This window comes from Cottoperca gobio, chromosome 14 (genome assembly GCF_900634415.1).
Source record: "Cottoperca gobio chromosome 14, fCotGob3.1, whole genome shotgun sequence".
NCBI lineage: Eukaryota > Metazoa > Chordata > Actinopteri > Perciformes > Bovichtidae > Cottoperca > Cottoperca gobio.
Window position 1 is genome coordinate 25,190,371 of NC_041368.1, and position 20,872 is coordinate 25,211,242.

Sequence of the window (20,872 nt, forward strand, 5' to 3'; positions counted from 1 at the left end):
ATCTCAGAACCTCATAGCACCTCATAGAACCTCAATGCCTCATAGAACCTTATAGAACCTCATAGTATCATAGAACCTTATAGAACCTCATAGCACCTCATAGAACCTCATAGCACCTCAATGTCTCATAGAACCTCATAGTCTCATAGAACCTCATAGCACCTCATAGAACCTCATAGAGTCTCATCGAGTCTCATAGAACCTCATAGTCTCGAGTCTCATAGAACCTCATAGTCTCATAGAACCTCATAGTCTCAGAACCTCATAGAGTCTCATAGAACCTCATAGTCTCAGAACCTCATAGAACCTCATAAGAGTCTCATAGAACCTCATAAGAGTCTCATAGAACCTCATAAGAGTCTCATAGAACCTCATAAGTCTCATAGAACCTCATAGTCTCATAGAAACTCATAGCACCTCAATGTCTAATAAAACCTCATAGTCTCATAGAATCTCATAGAACCTCATAGCACCTCAATGTCTCATAGAACCTCAATGTCTCATAGAACCTCATAGAACCTCAATGTCTCATAGAACCTCATAGTATCATAGAACCTTATAGAACCTCATAGCACCTCATAGAACCTCATAGCACCTCATAGAACCTCAATGTCTCATAGAACCTCATAGTCTCATAGAACCTCATAGAGTCTCATAGAACCTCATAGTACCTCATAGAGTCTCATCGAACCTCATAGAGTCTCATAGAACCTCATAGTCTCATAGAACCTCATAGAGTCTCATAGAACCTTGTAGAGTCTCATAGAACCTCATAGAGTCTCATAGAACCTCATAGAACCTCATAGAGTCTCATAGAACCTCATCGAGCCTCATAGAACCTCATCGTCTCATAGAACCTCGTAGAACTTATTCCAGGTGCCACACATGAAGCAGGACAGCTGTGTGCAGACTTCACATTATTCTATAATCAACTCTCAGAGGAAACATATCATCACATTTCTCACATATTTCCAGAGCTTTTCGTGCTGCGTGCCGACGTACGTGACAGTGTGTGTAGGTGGCGTCCTCCAGGTGGTACAGCAGGGAGATGAAGAGGCAGGCGATGAGGCCGGTGAGCGGCAGCAGCACCGTGCCCACGATGAAGCTGCTGAAGGGGAGCCGGAGGAGCGGGCGGTCCCGGTCCGGGCTGCCGTACGGCCCCTGGAGCATCCTGCAGACACACAACACTGAGGCTTTTCATTCGTGCATCATTTAGGCTGCTCGTGCAGACGGCGTCAATTACAACAAGGACAACCTCAGCTCTGATAATGAATCCATCATTTCTATAGATCTGTTCATTCAGAGAGTCTCTTTAGATGCGTCGTAACGCGTGCTTTGATTTGTTGGAGATTCACAAACAGAAAAGACTAAAAAAGGAATATTAATCTGCTTTCTTTCTCTTTTTTCGTAAATGTATATTTTACACTGTTGTTGCTCAGAAAATATAAATATAAAAATGAATGTGATATTACTATACTACATATTATATCATATATTAAACTATGTCACAGTTATATTGCTGTACAGTGTTGTGGCTAAAATCTTCTTTCCTGATATAATAATAATAACTTTTCAAATCCAATTTACAAAGTGCTTCACAAAGAGCAGAACAAAACAAGTCACAAATCATCATTTTTAAAAAAATATTAAAGGTAATATAGTTTCATATTTGAATAACAATGGATGTATCAGGATATGATATCAAGGCTGAGTCGTTGCCACAGCGGCCCGGGTTCGAGTCCGACCTGTGGGCCTTTGCTGTGTCCCCCCCCCCTTCATAATCTTCACTACACTGTCATTAAAGGCATACAAAAATAACTTAAAAAAATAAATAAATACTCTTAGTAGATGATGTAATTGTGTATCAGGATATGTTATACTGTACTGCTGTATTACTATTCTACCACAGCTAATACAATGTCTCATATCCAATAATATATCATAGTACAAGGATATTATATTGTCCCAATGCATAAATCATAATAATACATAATGCACCATATTATAATATCTGTTCTATTATATTAATACAGACAAACACTGAGTATCATTACTTAATCTATGTTAATATATTAATAATCAGATCATATATTAGTCTGGTGTTTACATTAATAACTCCACCAGATATGTTACTCCTACTACTGCTACTACTACTGTTACTCCTACTACTACTACTACTACTGTTACTACTACTACTGTTACTCCTACTACTACTACTACTGCTACTACTACTACTGCTACTGCTACTACTGCTACTACTGTTACTCCTACTACTACTACTACTACTACTACTACTACTACTGCTACTACTACTACTGTTACTCCTACTACTACTACTACTACTGTTACTCCTACTACTACTACTACTACTACTGTTACTCCTACTACTACTACTACTACTACTGTTACTCCTACTACTACTACTGCTACTCCTGTTACTACTACTACTGTTACTCCTACTACTACTGCTACTACTACTACTACTACTACTGTTACTCCTACTACTACTGTTACTCCTACTACTACTACTGTTACTACTACTACTGTTACTCCTACTACTGTTACTCCTACTACTGCTACTACTACTACTACTGCTACTACTACTACTACTACTACTGCTACTACTACTACCACCACTACTACTACCACTACTACTACTACTACCACCACTACTACTACTACCACTACTCCTACTGCTACTGCCACTACTACTACTACTACCACTACTACTACTGCTGCTACTGCTACTACTACTACTACTGCTACTATTACTACTACTACTACTACTACTACTACTACTACTGCTACTGCTACCACCACTACTACTACTACTACTAATAATAATACTACTACTATACTACATAGATTATATTTATGCCGAACAGTAGAGCAGTTTAAAAGACTCAAAACAATCTCAAGGTCAGCATTAATATCTGCTACAATGCGAGTAAGCTTTAAAATGTCCAGAATTATCAATGGAGTTTGGTCTATAAATTAGAATTTTTAGCTAACAAGTGTATCTTCCTTGACTTGTCCACACAGACTCTCCTCACAGTGGTGTATAGCTAACAGTTAGCTTTAATCAGCAGCAGACATGAGGGCTAATACACGTAAAACCTCACCTTTACAGCTCTCCAGGCGGGCGAGACCAGGTGCTCCGCTTCACGGACATTTAACCTGCTTTAGCTCGGGTTAAACAGCTAATCCTGTTAGCTCAGGTTAGCTTCAGGTAACATAGTTAGCTGACGTTAGCTATGAACTTCAGTCGGTTTAACCTGGTGAAATGTGGCTTTAAACCTGTAAAACAGTCTTAATGAAGTGTGTAACTTCACTAAAGCTGCTGCTGTCAGTTTAATGTCACTGACATACTTTTTATTTCGGGTTTTATTCTGTTGATTTGATGATTTTCTACCTTGACTTTGCTCCAAGTCACCGGCATCAGGCTAGCTACGATAAGGAAACGACTTCCGGCCACAACAACCTTCAGAATAAAAGTATCTCTTGCGCGTATTCTTTTTTTGACCTGATAAAACAGATTGTAGGAAGAATGAGAGGCACAGTGTACTCCGATGTTTTACTTCAGTAGAAGTAGTATTTTGCCGGACTCTCAGCCACCAATGTAGACATAAACACATAAGGGACGGGAAATACATGTTTATTTAAAGTATGTGTAACCGATAACGATAACATGTTTTATATTTCACAAACATCTATTTGTTCATATTTTGTTGTAATAATACTCCTTTTTGTATATTTATTTCTAGGAGTCTTCTTTAGTTAAACATGCTTTTATTTTGATACTCCTGAAACTGGCACTTTCAGCAAATTACAATTTCAACAAAATATGAACAAATGGATGTTTGTGAAATATAAAACATGTTATCATTTATACATCGGCTACATATGTATTACTTGTACAGACATGTTTATAAGATTTATGTATTTTATTTATTTATTATCATCAATGTATTTGATGATGGAGGAGTTGTGTGACTTGTGTTTCCCCCACGAGGACTTCCTTGTGATGTCAGAGTCTGGAAACATGTCGCGACACTGAGACTGAAATCATCGCAGAAGCTGAAGGCGACATTATGTTTGGCGCAAAGCATCAACATCTGTCCCTCAGCTCTGGTCTCTTGGTTTTCCTCCGACACAGTTCTTGTCACACATGAAGTCACTGACAGTGTGTGTTTGTGCCTCGTGCTCGTGCTCGTGCTCGTGCTTGTGCTTGGACGATTGTTCCGCCGTGTGCGATGCTAACATCTGAATGGCACACTTTACAAAAACCATGAGTTGTCCCGACTCTGCTTTTAATAAATAAGTGAAGGTCTCCTCACATTTGCACTTAGATAAAGTTTTAACTTGTTCGGCAGGTACAAGCTGCGTCTCCATCTCTCTCCCGTTCACTGTGACTCTCATCATGTTCTCTTCTTCTGTGTGTTTACTGGCGGGTAACGTTTTTCAGCTAAAGTTAAACATAATACTGCCACCTGCTCTATCGGAGGCCACTTTACACTTTTTTTAATTAGGCCTATTTATTTATTTTAAAGGTTAAAAATACGGGATAATCCCGGGAAAATATTTAAACGGGAGAAAAACGGGATAGAAGTAAAAATGGGTTGACAGGTATGATCTTAATGTATGACTTCATTACACCGCTGGGTGCAGGCTCAGTGGTGTCTGTGATGTGACTTCCTGGATATTAAACCTCCACCAGCACTTTTCTTTACTTTCCCTGTAATATTTGTTCCTAAAGTTGTTGTTTATCCTGCACACACACATCTATCACGTGTGTCCTGGGAGGACAGAGGGCGTCGTCTGTACTCACTGAGACTAATGTGTCGTTTGTGAATAAATACATTTGATTTGTACTGAAGCAACATTTCTGACATTAAGCTACATTTTCTTTATTTACATAAATCCAACAATATAATCGTGATATTCTCAACATGTTCACTAAAGTATTGTTGTGTGATGAATGTTAATCAGAAACTGTTCTTAAACATATATAATATATATAAAACTCTTTTAGTTTAGTTTGTGTAACTTTGTGACGAAATGTTCAAAAGCAACAAACGAAATATAGTTTGAAGAAGCACAATCAAGTATTTCGTATGAAGATATGAACACAAACGTATAAAACACTTAACACAATGTTAACTGCTGTCATCGTGTTGTGGTGGAGAAATTCTGTCCTCCGGGCCGGAGATGAAGGATTGGATCTCCTCCATAGACATTCCTTTAAACTTAAACTGTTGAAATTCTAGTCTAACTCAGACTCAGCGTAATACTTAGTCAAAAAAGAAGATCACTGGAGAAGTTCAAAGTTAGATACAAGTGGAGTTTATTACACACGTAAGTACATAACAAACTCTGAGTACCCAGCCAGCTGCGCACTGACCAGGTACTGATCTGGCTCCCCTCTTTATACCTTAGTTCACAGACTACTCCCAAGATGAGGCCAAAAAGGTCGTCTCATGTGCCCTGAATCCAGGCCTCTTGCTGGTAAATCAACCTGACATTTTCTGCCCCCCTCCCTCTGACTCAGCCCCTGGAATTTGCCTGACCGTCCTTTAAGAGTGTCTTTCTGAGTCTTTTCCCATTTGAAGCTCTAGTGCTGTCTTTCTAGCAGGCGCCTGGCCCTCCTTATCTCATCCTCGATATACTATGGGTTCCATAAATCTACTTTCTTTGTGAGCTTGAAAACACAACATAAAACACACACTAATAAAACCTGTTACAGAACACACACTATTAAACCCCATAATAAAACACACACTATTAAAACCTGTTACAGAACACACACTATTAAACCCCATAATAAAACACACACTAATAAAACCTGTTACAGAACACACACTATTAATCCTGCCACAACATCCTTCTGTTCAATAACGTCAGCGAGAGGAAACTGGTTACACGAGTCTCATGAAGTAATGCAGCGTCATGCCTTCACCTTGAAACCTATAATATCTGTTTATTAAAGACTACAAGCCTGTAGGATTACATTTCATAAACCCAAAATACCACAACTCTCTTAATTTAGAGTTAATAATCTTGACTTTCATTTCCTGTCACGGAAAACATTTAATAAACAAAAGAAATATTGACTTTGACTATTGATAAAAGTTAGATTGTTAATGTGATCTAAACATTTCTATTCGTTAGATATTTGACTTTAAATTGATCAGAATAAATGTTTCTGTGTTTCTCATCATAATAAACATGTTTACTAGATGCAGGACGTCCTGAAGGCAGACTGAAGATATTATTTACTCTCTTTTCATTAACCCTAAATCCACCTCCATTCCCTCCAGCTGTTTGTCTCCCTCCAGATGTTTGTCTCCCTCCAGATGTTTGTCTCCCTCCAGATGTTTGTCTCCCTCCAGCTGTTCGCCTCCCTCCAGATGTTTGTCTCCCTCCAGCTGTTCGCCTCCCTCCAGATGTTTGTCTCCCTCCAGCTGTTCGTCTACCTCCAGATGTTTGTCTCCCTCCAGCTGTTCGCCTCCCTCCAGATGTTTGTCTCCCTCCAGCTGTTCGTCTCCCTCCAGATGTTTGTCTCCCTCCAGATGTTCGTCTCCCTCCAGATGTTTGTCTTCCTCCAGATGTTTGTCTCCCTCCAGCTGTTCGCCTCCCTCCAGCTGTTCGCCTCCCTCCAGATGTTTGTCTCCCTCCAGATGTTCGTCTCCCTCCAGATGTTTGTCTCCCTCCAGCTGTTCGTCTCCCTCCAGCTGTTTGTCTCCCTCCAGATGTTCGTCTCCCTCCAGATGTTTGTCTTCCTCCAGATGTTTGTCTCCCTCCAGATGTTCGTCTCCCTCCAGTGGTGAGAGACAGTCGGGCCACAACATGTCAACAGATGAAGCAGCCGTCTCCATAAGTGCAGCCAGCGTTTGTGTCGTCAGTCAGCAGAGGATAACCTGAGAACTGATCCTGATTGGTCGGACTGTGGACCAGCACAGCGTACATCACTTCCTGTTTGTACAGGACGGTCTCGTACACCCGCATGACGGGTTGAGCGCCGCGGCAGAACTGGAGACAACAGAAGAGGTTTAATGGACGAGTCATCGTTACTTGGTATCAGGTCGGATGATTGTTGTGCTCATCACCTCAACTGTTCCCTTCTTATCTCACTGTGTCAAACTGAATGAAGCATTCATCCTCTGTGTGCATGTGACCAGCTGACTTATCAATAACAAGATCTCACTTCTCTAACTTCACATTTCATTTGTACTTTTGGCAACTGATTGTAAAGCACAGCAGGGGACAGGAGGTGAACTGCTCTTTCTAAGAACAGTCCTCAGTCAGTTGATCAGTACATCTGTGTTTACTGTAAACCCCCATCATGTAGAACAAAGGAAGACTGACCTGGAAGCTCTTCATGGCTTCCTGTCCTTTGAGTGGGTATAAATACTGAGGCTGGGAGAGTTGCTCCGGTGGGCAACACAGCAGACTTTACAAACCTGTATATGTTTGAGTTTTGATCATCTTTTGTATGAATAAACTCGGTTTCTTCTTGCAAGAATATAGATTAAACCCTTTTATTTGATTTGAATCCTGACTTCGTGGCGTTATTAGGAATATTTTTCTAACACAACACACTGATCCACCCGAGCTCTCGGTACCTGCTGTCTGTAGGCCTCCAGCAGCTCCTCCAGGGGGAAGGTGAAGCGGTACGAGCCCATCCTGGAGGTCTTCTTGAAGGCCGGGGAGGTGGCAAACTTCCCCAGGAAGCTCTGCTGCGTCCGGGCCTGCTCCTCCGTCTGGTCCAGGTAGGTGTTCTCCAGAAGCAACTGCTCAGCTGATTGTATCTCATCAGCTCCCACAGACAGAGTCCACCACAGCAGACCGTCTTCAAACGGGTTCTTGAAGCCATTATCGCTCCTGATGCCACGTAATCCATTTGTGTTGGTGTCGTGTTTCACATGACGCACATGAAACTCTGGTCGAGGGTATGAAGGGATGTTGGTTTTAATCAGATATCTGTTAGATAAGTGTTGAGCTCTCTCTTTTAAATCCTCCAGATTCAGGTGCTGCTCTCTAACAGAATGTTCTTCTGGAATCTGGACTCCATGATCAGGTGAGGAAAGAAGAAGTCTGCCACTTCGCTCTCTGTCCTCTGGGAAGTGAATCTGATCTCTAACACCTCTGAGTCATGTGAGTGAAGAGATCAGAGGAACATATACCAACATTTGTCCTTTACTTTAGTTTCACTCTGTTCCTCTGACTTCCTTCCTCACTGGAAATCCACATTACAGTTTTTTTAATTACATTTTCAAAGCAGAACATTTACTGTGATGCAGTTTTTTACTACGTGGTATCAGTACCATTACTGCGTCATCTTGGTTTTCTAGAGGGTGGAGCTGAACATGGCTCCTGGTTCATGATACTGTCCTCACCCGTTTATTATATTACGGCTTAAAGTTCTGCGTAATTACGGGTGTTTCTGCTTTGAGTGACAGGTGGGCGCAGTCACAGGCTGCTACCTTTTACATTACAGGTCATTTATCAGACGCTCTTATCCAGAGTGACTTACATTGAACTAACTACAGGGACAGTCTCTCTGGAGCAACTCAGGGTTAAGTACCTTGCTCAGGGGCACACTGGTGGCAGCCCTGGTATTGAACTCACAACCTTCTGGTGTGGAAAGAGTATTAATGAATGTTAAAGGAAGAATTCAGGGATATATTGATGAACTGGATGCGCTCACAGGCAGGTGGACAGGTGAGCTACAGGTGGACAGGTGGACACGGAGCTACAGGTGGACAGGGAGCTACAGGTGGACAGGTGAGCTACAGGTGGACAGGGAGCTACAGGTGGACAGGGAGCTACAGGTGGACAGGTGAGCTACAGGTGGACAGGGAGCTACAGGTGGACAGGGAGTTACAGGTGGATAGGTGAGCTACTTCTTTATATTTCTATTTAATCATTTTCATCTTGTTACAGAAAGCATCATTAATGCTCATTAAACCAACTTTTTAGCATTTTCTCTTGATATTTGTTTTTCATAAAAACATCCAAATCTTGTTGAATTAGTCAAATTTCTATTCTATTTTTCAAATTAAAAGCCTCTCAGAGTCAGTTTAGAGCAAAAACTGAAATATTTGATGTGAATAATGAATCTTCTGTGTTTCTGTGACATCTCCACACAGCCAGCCTGTGTGCGTGTGTGTGTGTGTGTGTGTGTGTGTGTGTGTGTGTGTGTGTGTGAAAGTGTGTGTGTCTTGAACAAAGCCTTGTTGTCCAGCACTATTTCCTTCAGAGGGATCTGATCGTGTGTATCATTTATATCGAATACTAAAGCAAAACAAATATATACAAACAGAGAAGAGTCAAATAAATAAAAGCCATTAAAACATAAATAAATGAAAGATAAGATAAATATTGAATTTAGGGTGAAACACACGAGTAAAGTTACTTCGGTTTAATCTCCAGAAGCTGAATATTTTTAGCACTTTGAGTTTTGTTTATTCAAATGAAAAGTGCGCTTATAAATACAATTTATTATTATTATTATTATTATTATTGTGTTTGTTTTCTTCTTCACTTTAGAATCTGTGTTAAAGAAACAGTGCAACACAAATAAAGTTTGCTTTTACTTCATAAATCACAAACATTTAATTCTCAGTAAAACAGCGTCTTCTTAAGGAAACAGAGTTTTAATGACACTTATTTATTTATGTTGTTTGTCTTTTAACATAATTTCTGTTGTTTGTGACAAAACGTTCTTTCGATAAAGTTTTAATGTTTACGACTCTTCTTCAGGCTTTTCACTCACAAATATCAGCGCAGACGTCACACAGACACACAGTGTGTACGGCCCTTCGGCTCCGTCACAGAGACACACTGTCGTCTCACTGGACAATGAACACACACACACTCTCACACACACACACACACACACACACACACACACACAGACACACAGACACACAGACACACACTCACTCACAGGATGGCCACCGTGTCGCCTCGCCGCTGTCGAACGCCTCAGACCTTCGTCCTCTTGCTCTTCGTCCTGTCAGGTGAGACTAACGTGGAGGAAAGTAACTGAGTACATTTACTAAAGTACTAATCTGAGGTACTTGTACTTCACTTGAGTATTTTGTGTTCTTCTGCTGCGCTACATTTATCTGACGGCTTTACTTACTTCACTGATTCTCTCTGATCCATAAAACACTTAAATCACTTGGCTCTTATCTTTAATAAAGTGATGCCGACATCTGCTCCTTCTATTTTAACTCTGTGAATAATGTGAATAATGTGAATAATGTCCATCCATCCATCCATCCATCGTCTACCGCTTATCCGGGGTCAGGTCGCGGGGGCAGCAGCTCCAGTAAGGAACCCCAATCTTCCCTTCTCCACAGTAACACCCGGGGACCCGGTCATACGCCTTCTCCAGATCCACAAAACACATGTAGACCGGTGGGCGTACTCCCAGGCCCCCTCCAGGATCCTTGCGAGAGTGAAGAGTTGGTCCGTTGTTCCACGACCAGGACGGAATCCGCATTGTTCCTCTTCAATCAGAGGTTCGACTACCGGCCGAACCCTCCTTTCCAGTACCTTGGAGTAGACTTTACCAGGGAGGCTGAGAAGTGTAATACCCCTGTAGTTGGCACACACTCTCTGGTCCCCCTTTTTAAATAGGGGAACCACCACCCCGGTCTGCCACCCCCTAGGCACTGTCCCAGACTTCCACGCAATGTTGACGAGGCGTGTCAACCAAGACAGCTCCTCAACACCCAAAGCCTTCAGCATTTCTGGACGGATCTCATCAACCCCTGCGGCTTTGCCACTGTGGAGTTGTTTGACTACCTCAGTGACTTCCGTCAGGGAAATTGACGATGATCCCCCATCAGCTTCCAGCTTTGCCTCTACCATAGAGGGCGTGTTAGTCGGATTCAGGAGTTCCTCAAAGTGCTCCTTCTACCGGCCGATAACCTTCTCACTCAAAGTCAGCAGGGTCCCACCCTTGCTGTACACAGCTTGGATGGTTCCCTGCTTCCCCCTCCTGAGGTGCCTGATGGTTTTTCAGAAGCACCTTGGTGCCGACCCAAAGTCCTTCTCCATAGCTTCTCCGAACTTCTCCCACACCCGCTGCTTTGCCTCTGACACAGCAGAGGCTGCCGCCCTTCGAGTCTGTCGGTACCCTGCAACTGTTTCCGGTGTCCTCCCGGATAACATAACCCAGTAGGACTCCTTCTTCAGTTGGACGGCTTCCCTGACCGAGGGTTACCGCCCCTTGAGGCACCTAAGACCTTGAGACCACAGCTCATCACCGCGGCTTCAGCAATAGAGGTTTTGAACATCCCCCACTCAGGTTCAATGCCCCCAACCTCCACAGGGATATCTGAAAAGCTCCGCCGGAGGTGTGAGTTGAAGATCCCCAGGACAGGGGCTTCCTCCAGACGTTCCCAGTTCACCCGCACTACCCGTTTGGGTTTACCAGGTCTGTCCAGAGTCTTCCCCCACCCCTTGATCCAACTCACCACCAGATGGTGATCAGTCGACAGCTCCGCCCCTCTCTTCACCCGAGTGTCCAAAACATGCGGCCTCAGATCAGATGATACGTTTACAAAATTGATCATTGACCTTTGGCCTAGGGTGCTCTGGTACCAAGTACACTTATGAGCATCCTTATGTTCGAACATGGTGTTTGTTATGGCCATTCCATGACTAGCACAGAAGTCCAACAACAAACGACCGTTCGGGTTTAGATCAGGAACTCCAACGTAGCGGCGCTCAGCCGGGGACTTGTGAGTAAATTTATACTGTATAGTATCTGTACTGTTACTGTAACAGAGTATTTATACCGTGTAGTATTAATACTCTGTGTGTTTGTGCTGCAGGTGGACAGTTTTCATCTGTTTCCTGTTTCAAAGTGGCGGAGGGGGGCGTGGCCTCTCTGTCCTGTCAGTACTCTGTGAAGCGGTTCGGCCTGAGTCGGGTCTGCTGGGGTCGCAGCTGCGGGACCTTCTGGTGCAACAACATCCTGGTGCAGACGGACGAGCACGGCGTCATCTCCAAGGTCAGGCTACAATCCGATTCACACCAAGCACGGATTTACGTCCAAAAACCACACAGAACTTTATAAAAACTGATTTCGTGGGTTCTTCTGAAGGCTAGAACCTGCAGAACATTCTGTGGGAGAGAAGATATTTGGACGAACCTCGATTTCTATCTGCGGAAATATGTGTTCGACCAAAGAAATTCTTTGTTCAAACTGACGTCCTAAAATATATCGGAGCGTAATATATTGCATGGACTGTCGGACAAATTGGCTTTCGGTCCAATTGGACATTTTTTAGGGTGTTGGTGTTTCAGAATAATGTCCCATAATGTCGGACAAACACGGAGATGTCTACCTCACAGATAAAGGACAGTATGTGTGTCAGACGCCCAGCAGCTGGGGTACGATGAAGATGATAACGTAGCTGATGTGCACTTGCTAACGTTATATGTTGGAGAACGGGGCTAGCCACAACAGCTAGCGTTAGCATCAGATTTGGAGTGGGACGTGAGACACTCTCTGTCTGCAGAGGTTTCTGTTGTTTAGGAAGAAACTCATCGGGCCTCATTGACCAAAATATAAGACGACAACGCGTTAGATCTTCCGTATCTCCGCACCACATGTTCACATCGCACTGGTGAGAAACGTCTTCACTTCAGGAGAACCAAAACGCTTTTACAGCTTTAAAGAAGAAAAGGTTTAGTTCTGGTCTGATTCATGTTCATACTAACCGTGTTTCTATAAACATAATTCTTATGCGCATTTTAAAGTATTGCATTAGAAAAGCTGTAGGGAAACGGCAAAGTTTCATAAAACTTCTGCAATTTCAAGTTATTCTTTGTGTAAAAAGAGTTGATGCTAACTGGAAACACCTTCGCAGAATAAGTGACAGAGAGAACATTTACTGATCAACTGTTTCTGCAGAATTATATTTATATTGTCAATGCTAGCTGACATGTATGAACAATTAAAAAAAGAATTATCTCGTAGATGGTTAGATGTTTCTGGTTCAACCTCGACTTCTTTTCCTCTGTTTACTGGAGGATTCCAGCGTAAAGTGTATCCTAAACCGCCAACTTCTGACCAAACAACGCTTTGTGGAGCCCAAACCAGCTGATGGAGACAAACGCACTTATTTCACATTTCAAAAGTTAGCTGAAAAGTTGAATTTGACAATTGAATTGAAACACGACTACTGACTGTTTAACCTTTAGCAAAACAAGAGTTTGGTGATCCTGCATCAAAGTGACGGTGATCTAACCTGATCCTGCAGGTGGCGGACCGGTACCGGCTGACGGGGGACGTCCTGGATGGACAGATGGACCTGGACATCGTGAGCGTGAGGCGGACTGACAGCGGGCCGTACTGCTGCAGGGTGGACATCGACGGGATCTTCAACGACAAGAAGGTCATCATGAACCTGAGAGTGGTCAAAGGTGACACTGTAACACCTTTTACACAATTAAAGGACAAGTTTGCACGTTTTCTACACAACATTTGGACACGAAGAGAGTTTGTTTTAATATTTACACAAGCACCAGACTTGTAAGATCTAGTGCCAGAAGGAGGACCACATTTGTGGTTTTGACTGAAATATATCAACAACTATTGAATGTATTGTGATGAATTGTGGTTCATCGTTCATGTTCAACTTTGTTCAAATCTGCCTAAATCATCTGGAGTTTAATTTGTTTGTTTTTTTCTTCCTCAGCTCCGATCACCAGTTCTCCGCCTCCAACAACAGCGTCAGCAACAAGCAGTCAGCTCACGGACCCGTCGGCCTCCACAGGTGAGCCACAGATCTACCTGCTGACTTGGGAATCGGATGATCGCCGGTTCAAGTCTCCAAACTGACCAAGTACGGAGTATGGACTGGTACTTTGAGCTACCAGCTCAACCCCTGGGCACTGCCGAGGTGTCCTTGAGCAAAGCACCGGACCCAAGGGTGCTGATGACATATAATAATATATAATATAACCCACTGATACTAGGATGGGTTCAAATGTGCTGTGTGTGTGTGTGTGACCATTAAATGAAGATTCAACATCCTTAATTTTCCATGAGTGGTTGATTACAAGGAGAACTTGAAACAGATGTATCTTTAGTACAGTGTATTGAGAATATATGTACAGAGTATTTGTAAGCAGATCTAATCTTGCAGTAATAAATCAAACGTTGATTGTTCGTACGTAAGAGAAGTTTGCAGATTAATTGAGTTTGCCTGCGTTCACACAAATCACACGTTTATTTGTTCAACAAGTGTTTGTGTTCCTCTCCGTGCAGTAAACTGGAAATCGTTGCTTTCGTCTCAGCTGGACCTTCTGAGGAGGAACTCCACTTCGCTGCACTCCGACACCGTCACAGTGAGTAGCCACGACGCCTTTATTAGTTATTTTTGAAATTCTACGTCTTGATTACATTTGATTAAAACAGTCATTCACTGTTTGTAGTTTTACCTACGAATAGTAATGTACTATAATTCGTACATAACCCACTGAATTCATTTGTATGTGATCCACGTAATCGTGACCCAGGACGCGCCGGGCTGCGTAGTTTAAAGAGCGACAAAGTTGGATGCGTCAAACAAACCCTCGACTTTCAGCCCAGAGACCAGAGTTCATGTCGCAAGTGAAACTAAATAAATAGTCAGCGTTGACTTATTTTAACTTGGTTTTCTTGCGCAACTTAAGTACATAAGTTACACATCAAACGTACTTATTTCTTATTACTTATTTTACTTACTTTTGTTACTTAACTTACTTAACTAACGCAATGTACGTAATTTACTTATCAAACATACTTATTTTAACTCAAAGCACAATCTTTTCCTAAGTACGTAGTAACTTGTATAATTTACGATTGTTAAGTATGTTCGGCCGGTAGTCGAACCTCTGATTGAAGAGCAACAATGCGGATTCCGTCCTGGTCGTGGAACAACAGACCAACTCTTTACTCTCGAAAGGATCCTGGAGGGGGCCTGGGAGTACGCCCATCCGGTCTACATGTGTTTTGTGGATCTGGAGAAGGCGTATGACCGGGTCCCCCGGGTGATACTGTGGGAGGTGCTGCGAGAGTATGGGGTGAGGGGGTCACTTCTGAGGGCCATCCAATCCCTGTACGCCCAAAGCGAGAGTTGTGTCCGGATACTCGGCAGTAAGTCGGACTCTTTTCCCGTGAATGTTGGCCTCCGCCAGGGCTGCGCTTTATCACCAATCCTGTTCGTGATTTTCATGGATAGGATATCGAGGCGTAGTCGTGGAGGAGAGGGGTTGCAGTTCGGTGACCTGAGGATGTCATCGCTGCTCTTTGCAGATGATGTGGTCCTTATGGCAGCATCTAAATCTGAGGCCATGGCTCTCAGCAGGAAACCGGTGGATTGCCTACTCCGGGTAGGGAATGAGCCATTACCCCAAGTGAAGGAGTTCAAGTACCTCGGGGTCTTGTTCGCGAGTGAGGGGACGATGGAGCGAGAGATTGGCCGGAGAATCGGAGCAGCGGGGGCGGTATTACAGTCACTTTACCGCACCATTGTGACGAAAAGAGAGCTGAGCCAGAAGGCAAAGCTCTCAATATACCGGTCGATCTTCGTTCCTACCCTCACCTATGGTCATGGAGGCTGGGTCATGACCGAAAGAACGAGATCACGGGTACAAGCGGCCGAAATGGGTTTTCTCAGACGGGTGGCGTCTCCCTTAGAGATAGGGTGAGAAGCTCAGCCATCAGGAGAGACTCGGAGTAGAGCCGCTGCTCCTTTACGTTGAAAGGAGCCAGTTGAGGTGGTTCATCTAATAAGGAGCCACCTGGGCGCCTCCCTAGGGAGGTGTTCCAGGCACGTCCAGCTGGGAGGAGACCCCGGGGAAGACCCAGGACTCGGTGGAGAGATTATATCTCCTCACTGGGAACGCCTCAGGATCCCCCAGTCGGAGCTGGAGGATGTGGCCCGGAGAAGGGAAGTCTGGGGTTCCTTACTGGAGCTGCTGCCCCCGCGACCCGATCCCGGATAAGCGGTAGATTATGGATGGATGGAAGTATGTAAGTTACGTAACAAAAGTAAGTTGAAATAAGTAAGTCTGAACTACTTGGCTAGGTTTAGGAAAAGATTGTGGTTTGAGTTAAAATGAAGTACGTAAGTTTTGTAACAAAAGTTGAAACAACATTTTCTCAGAATATTCTGACTTATTTCTGGTAATATTCCAGGATGTATCTTGAAATGTTCCACGTTGTTCTATGAATATTCTCTCGGTCAGGAGCAGGACTCTCCCGCGGCTCTCTCCCTTCAGATCAACCTTCCCGTCCTCTCGCTCTCCCTCAGCGTGTTGCTGATCATGGCCGCAGTTTTTCTCCTTCTGGCCTTCAAACGTACGTTTTCTCTTCTTCACCTCGAAGTTATTAGAATATGAATCTTTGTTATTATTGTGCTTTGAGTCTCAGTCTTATTTCCTTCTCCAGGTGGAACATACAGAAGAGCCCTCAAGAGCCGCTGGTGAGTTTAACTATAGATTTAAAACAATAGATGTGATGTTTCAAGATGACCTGCCATTATGGGATGGAAACATATGGCGGCCATTTTTCCTGGGTCCAGTTTTAAACTTGCTTTAATCCGATGCTGTTTGTAATCCTTTTATTTTCTACAAACACGTCTGATCAAATGTGAAATCTTAATCCTCTAAAATATATTTCAATCTTTTCTGGACCTGTTAACTGTGTTTATTGTATTGTTGTATTGTCATTGTGCTCAAGTTGCACAAAAGGCGTTATATACATAAATAATTCTATTTTATATGTTGGGTTTTTTCTTCCTCCTGCTTTTTACTTGCACCTTTACGTCTCTTGCACTATTCAATTTATTTTTTATGTCTCAAGTGTTCTGTGTGTTGCGTCGTTGGAGGGATTTTAGACTTTCATTGCCAACAGCTACGCTGAAGCTTTTGTGCCTTAAAACCTTTGAATCTTAAAGTTGAACTTCGTCCTGCAGCTTCTCGGAGGAGGAGCCGCCTCACATCATCTACGAGATCCGGATGAGGAGACCGGTGCAGGAGAACATCTACACGCTGGACTGAGACAGAAAATGTTAATAAAGTGAATTCAAACTCTCAAATGACGTGTTCGGCTGGTTTGACTTTATATTCAATGTTTGAAATACAATCGGGTTAAACGATCACCAGCAGCTTCATGTTGACACGGACGTTCTTCTCTTTAGGCCTCAACAGCACAAAATATTTTAATGTTTTACAAAACCTTTTCTTCTTCTGCACGTTAAATGCTTCCTGCTTTGTTAATGTTGTTGACTCAGCTGCACAGCTTTTGAATTTCAGTTTGATGAACTTACGTGACTTAATGACAAACAAAAACATATTCAAATAAAGAGTAAAGAGGTCGTGTGTGTGTGTGTGTGTGTGTGTGTGTGTGTGTGTGTGTGTACATGTATTTGAATGTTCACCTCACGGAGCCTCTGGGAACAGGGATGGTGGCACAGAGGTTGATGGCAGCGCTGTAAGAAAAGACAGGATGATGATGCTCAATATGTTTATGGACTAACTGCTCACAGATCAGCTGTCAGACTCTGAATGCTTTCATTTGTTTTATTTTTCTCTCCAGCAGTAAATTTAATTACGTTTAGAGTTATTTTCACTTAATTTTATGAAGATGCAAAAATAGAAAATAAATAAATTTGGTAAACAAACTCGTATTCCATTAATAATAATAATAATAATAATAATAATAATAATAGTATTAATAATAATATTAATAATAGTAATAATAGTATTAAGAATAATAATAATAGTATTAATACTACTAATAATAGTATTAATAATAGTAATGATAATAGTAATAATAATAATAATAGTAATAATACATTTGACATATATAGCACTTATCTGGAAACTCAAAGATGCTTAAATGTGGCGAAAATAATGAATTGATCAAATGGTTTATTAAAATTGCTTCTTTTTTGTATACCTTTGTATTTATTCCTTTTTATTTACTTTTCCATTTTATTAACTCATTTTGTATTAATTTTAAATGTATTTACTTATTTTAAGTGTATTTATTTGTTTGTTTCTGTATTATACATGTCCAGATATAAAGAGAAGTCTGGATGAAGCAGGTTCAAAGTGTTTCATGTTGTTCACATGTCAAAGGTTTGTACAGATTCTGGATCTGTCTTTGTATCACTCCATAAATCACTGAATCCTGTCAACACACAGAACTTAGTGCATCTCCTGCATGTAGTTAGTGTAGCGCAGGGGTTCTCAACGGGTTCGGCAGCGCCCCCCCAGGGTGAGTTCAGGAAGCAATATTTTAGAAAGGGGGGCATTCACGTGTCTTTGGGGGGCATTTGTGTATATGGCCCAAAAAAAGAAATCCAAATCTAGTCAGATATAGAATATAACCGGCGACTATCTGTTTTTCCTGGCCAAGGTCAGGGTCCTTGAACACAACACGAGCGGAACGTGTCATCACGTGGTCACGTCATGTCAAAAACTTCAATATTAAACGGTCATTGACATCAGCGAACGCAGCATGGCGAGTGTAACAAAGAGAAAGGTGGATGTGGAATGTTCCAGGAGAAATGGACGAACGATTATTTCTTTGTGGAAGTAAAAGGCCAGTGTTTGTGTGGATGCGCTTGCGGTCATGGAAAAGGCTCTCGAGCTGCATTACAGCACGAAACAGGTCAAGCTGCACGAGCTGAAAGGACGGGTCGAGTGCGTTTGAATAAAGTTAACATTGTGTGTTTTTAGACTTACTTTTATTTTGCTGAGCGATAAAGTGCTGCTTGAAAAACAAAAACAAGCGCTGTCCCCCTCAGCCACCACTGTTCGAAAGCATTAATGTTATTCCAAAGATACACCATGAATAAAACTAATCTGAATTAACTCTGGTCGGGACTTGGACCAGCAGCAGACGAGCTGCACTCTGGCTGCTCGTAGTAGCAGAGCAAACACCAGCAGAGCAAACACCAGCAGCACAAACACCAGCAGAGCTAACACCAGCAGAGCAAACACCAGCAGGGCTAACACCAGCAGAGCTAACATCAGCAGAGCTAACATCAGCAGAGCTAAAATCAGTAGAGCTAATGTTATAGCAGAGCAAACACCAGCAAGGCTAACACCAGCAGAGCTAACACCTGCAGAGCTAACACCAGCAAGGCTAACACCAGCAGAGCTAACACCAGCAGGGCTAACACCAGCAGAGCTAACACCAGCAGGGCTAACACCAGCAGAGCTAACACCAGCAGGGCTAACACCAGCAGAGCTAACACCAGCAGGGCTAACACCAGCAGAGCTAACATCAGCAGAGCTAACACCAGCAGAGCTAATGTTATTGCAGAGCAAACACCAGCAAGGCTAACACCAGCAGAGCTAACACCAGCAAGGCTAACACCAGCAGAGCTAACACCAGCAGGGCTAACACCAGCAGAGCTAACATCAGCAGAGCTAAAATCAGCAGAACTAACACCAGCAGAGCTAATGTTATAGCAGAGCAAACACCAGCAAGGCTAACACCAGCAGAGCTAACACCTGCAGAGCTAACACCAGCAAGGCTAACACCAGCAGAGCTAACACCAGCAGGGCTAACACCAGCAGAGCTAACACCAGCAGGGCTAACACCAGCAGAGCTAACACCAGCAGGGCTAACACCAGCAGAGCTAACACCAGCAGGGCTAACACCAGCAGAGCTAACATCAGCAGAGCTAACACCAGCAGAGCTAATGTTATTGCAGAGCAAACACCAGCAAGGCTAACACCAGCAGAGCTAACACCAGCAAGGCTAACACCAGCAGAGCTAACACCAGCAGGGCTAACACCAGCAGAGCTAACATCAGCAGAGCTAAAATCAGCAGAACTAACACCAGCAGAGCTAATGTTATAGCAGAGCAAACACCAGCAAGGCTAACACCAGCAGAGCTAACACCAGCAGAGCAAACACCAGCAGAGCAAACACCAGCAAGGCTAACACCAGCAGAGCTAAAATCAGCAGAGCTAACGTTATAGCAGAGCTAACACCAGCAGAGCAAACACCAGCAGGGCTAACACCAGCAGAGCTAACATCAGCAGAGCTAACACCAGCAGAGCTAAAAATCAGCAGAGCTAACACCAGCAGAGCTAATGTTATAGCAGAGCTAACACCAGCAGAGCTAACACCAGCAGAGCTAACACCAGCAGGGCTAACACCAGCAGAGCTAACACCAGCAGGGCTAACACCAGCAGAGCTAACACCAGCAGGGCTAACACCAGCAGAGCTAACATCAGCAGAGCAAAAATCAGCAGAACTAATACCAGCAGAGCTAATGTTATAGCAGAGCAAACACCAGCAAGGCTAACACCAGCAGAGCTAACACCAGCAGAGCAAACACCAGCAGAGCAAACACCAGCAAGGCTAACACCAGCAGAGCTAAAATCAGCAGAGCTAACGTTATAGCAGAGCTAACACCAGCAGAGCAAACACCAGCAGGGCTAACACCAGCAGCGCTAACACCAGCAGAGCAAACACCAGCAGAGCAAACACCAGCAAGGCTAACACCAGCAGAGCTAAAATCAGCAGAGCTAACGTTATAGCAGAGCTAACACCAGCAGAGCAAACACCAGCAGGGCTAACACCAGCAGAGCTAACACCAGCAGAGCTAACACCAGCAGAGCTAAAAATCAGCAGAGCTAACACCAGCAGAGCTAATGTTATAGCAGAGCTAACACCAGCAGAGCTAACACCAGCAGAGCTAAAATCAGCAGAGCTAACACCAGCAGAGCTAACACCAGCAGGGCTAACACCAGCAGAGCTAACACCAGCAGGGCTAACACCAGCAGAGCTAACATCAGCAGAGCTAACACCAGTAGAGCTAACATCAGCAGAGCAAAC

At 43.2% G+C, this 20,872-nt stretch overlaps 3 protein-coding genes across 3 annotated transcripts in view; 1 reads left to right on the plus strand and 2 right to left on the minus strand.

The window, feature by feature from the left end:
- pgap2 (post-GPI attachment to proteins 2) overlaps positions 1-3,466 on the minus strand; it is a 9,710-nt gene extending 6,244 nt beyond the window's left edge. Inside the window, exons 1-2 of the mRNA XM_029449061.1 lie at positions 3,123-3,466; positions 1,003-1,171 (exon numbers count right to left, since the gene is read on the minus strand). Coding sequence (XP_029304921.1) covers positions 1,003-1,170 — 168 coding nt within the window. The 5' untranslated portion in view covers position 1,171; positions 3,123-3,466. The remainder of the gene's footprint in view (positions 1-1,002; positions 1,172-3,122) is intronic.
- A 3,344-nt stretch (positions 3,467-6,810) lies between these two features.
- Positions 6,811-8,338, minus strand: LOC115018831 (uncharacterized). The gene is made up of 3 exons (XM_029448051.1): positions 8,331-8,338; positions 7,623-8,145; positions 6,811-7,029 (listed from the first exon to the last, which is right to left on the minus strand). Exons 1-3 carry the CDS (start codon positions 8,336-8,338, stop codon positions 6,850-6,852), a joined length of 711 nt encoding a protein of 236 aa, XP_029303911.1. The 3' UTR covers positions 6,811-6,849.
- A 1,575-nt stretch (positions 8,339-9,913) lies between these two features.
- Positions 9,914-17,128, plus strand: timd4 (T cell immunoglobulin and mucin domain containing 4). Its single transcript, XM_029448366.1, has 8 exons — positions 9,914-10,022; positions 11,850-12,028; positions 13,284-13,446; positions 13,722-13,799; positions 14,294-14,373; positions 16,258-16,369; positions 16,460-16,493; positions 16,986-17,128. Exons 1-8 carry the CDS (start codon positions 9,953-9,955, stop codon positions 17,068-17,070), a joined length of 801 nt encoding a protein of 266 aa, XP_029304226.1. The 5' UTR covers positions 9,914-9,952; the 3' UTR covers positions 17,071-17,128.
- Positions 17,129-20,872: the final 3,744 nt, after the last annotated feature.

What these genes read in the sequence shown, in the direction of transcription:
- LOC115018831 (XM_029448051.1), bottom strand. An exon ending in TGGAGGCCTACAGACAGCAG is followed by an intron (nt 7,030 to 7,622) that starts GTACCGAGAGCT and finishes TGTTGTCTCCAG; the next exon opens with TTCTGCCGCGGCGCTCAACC.
- timd4 (XM_029448366.1), top strand. Translation starts at nt 9,953, where the DNA reads ATGGCCACCGTGTCGCCTCGCCGCTGTCGAACGCCTCAGACCTTCGTC. An exon ending in CTTGCTCTTCGTCCTGTCAG is followed by an intron (nt 10,023 to 11,849) that starts GTGAGACTAACG and finishes TTTGTGCTGCAG; the next exon opens with GTGGACAGTTTTCATCTGTT. An exon ending in TCTCCTTCTGGCCTTCAAAC is followed by an intron (nt 16,370 to 16,459) that starts GTACGTTTTCTC and finishes TTCCTTCTCCAG; the next exon opens with GTGGAACATACAGAAGAGCC.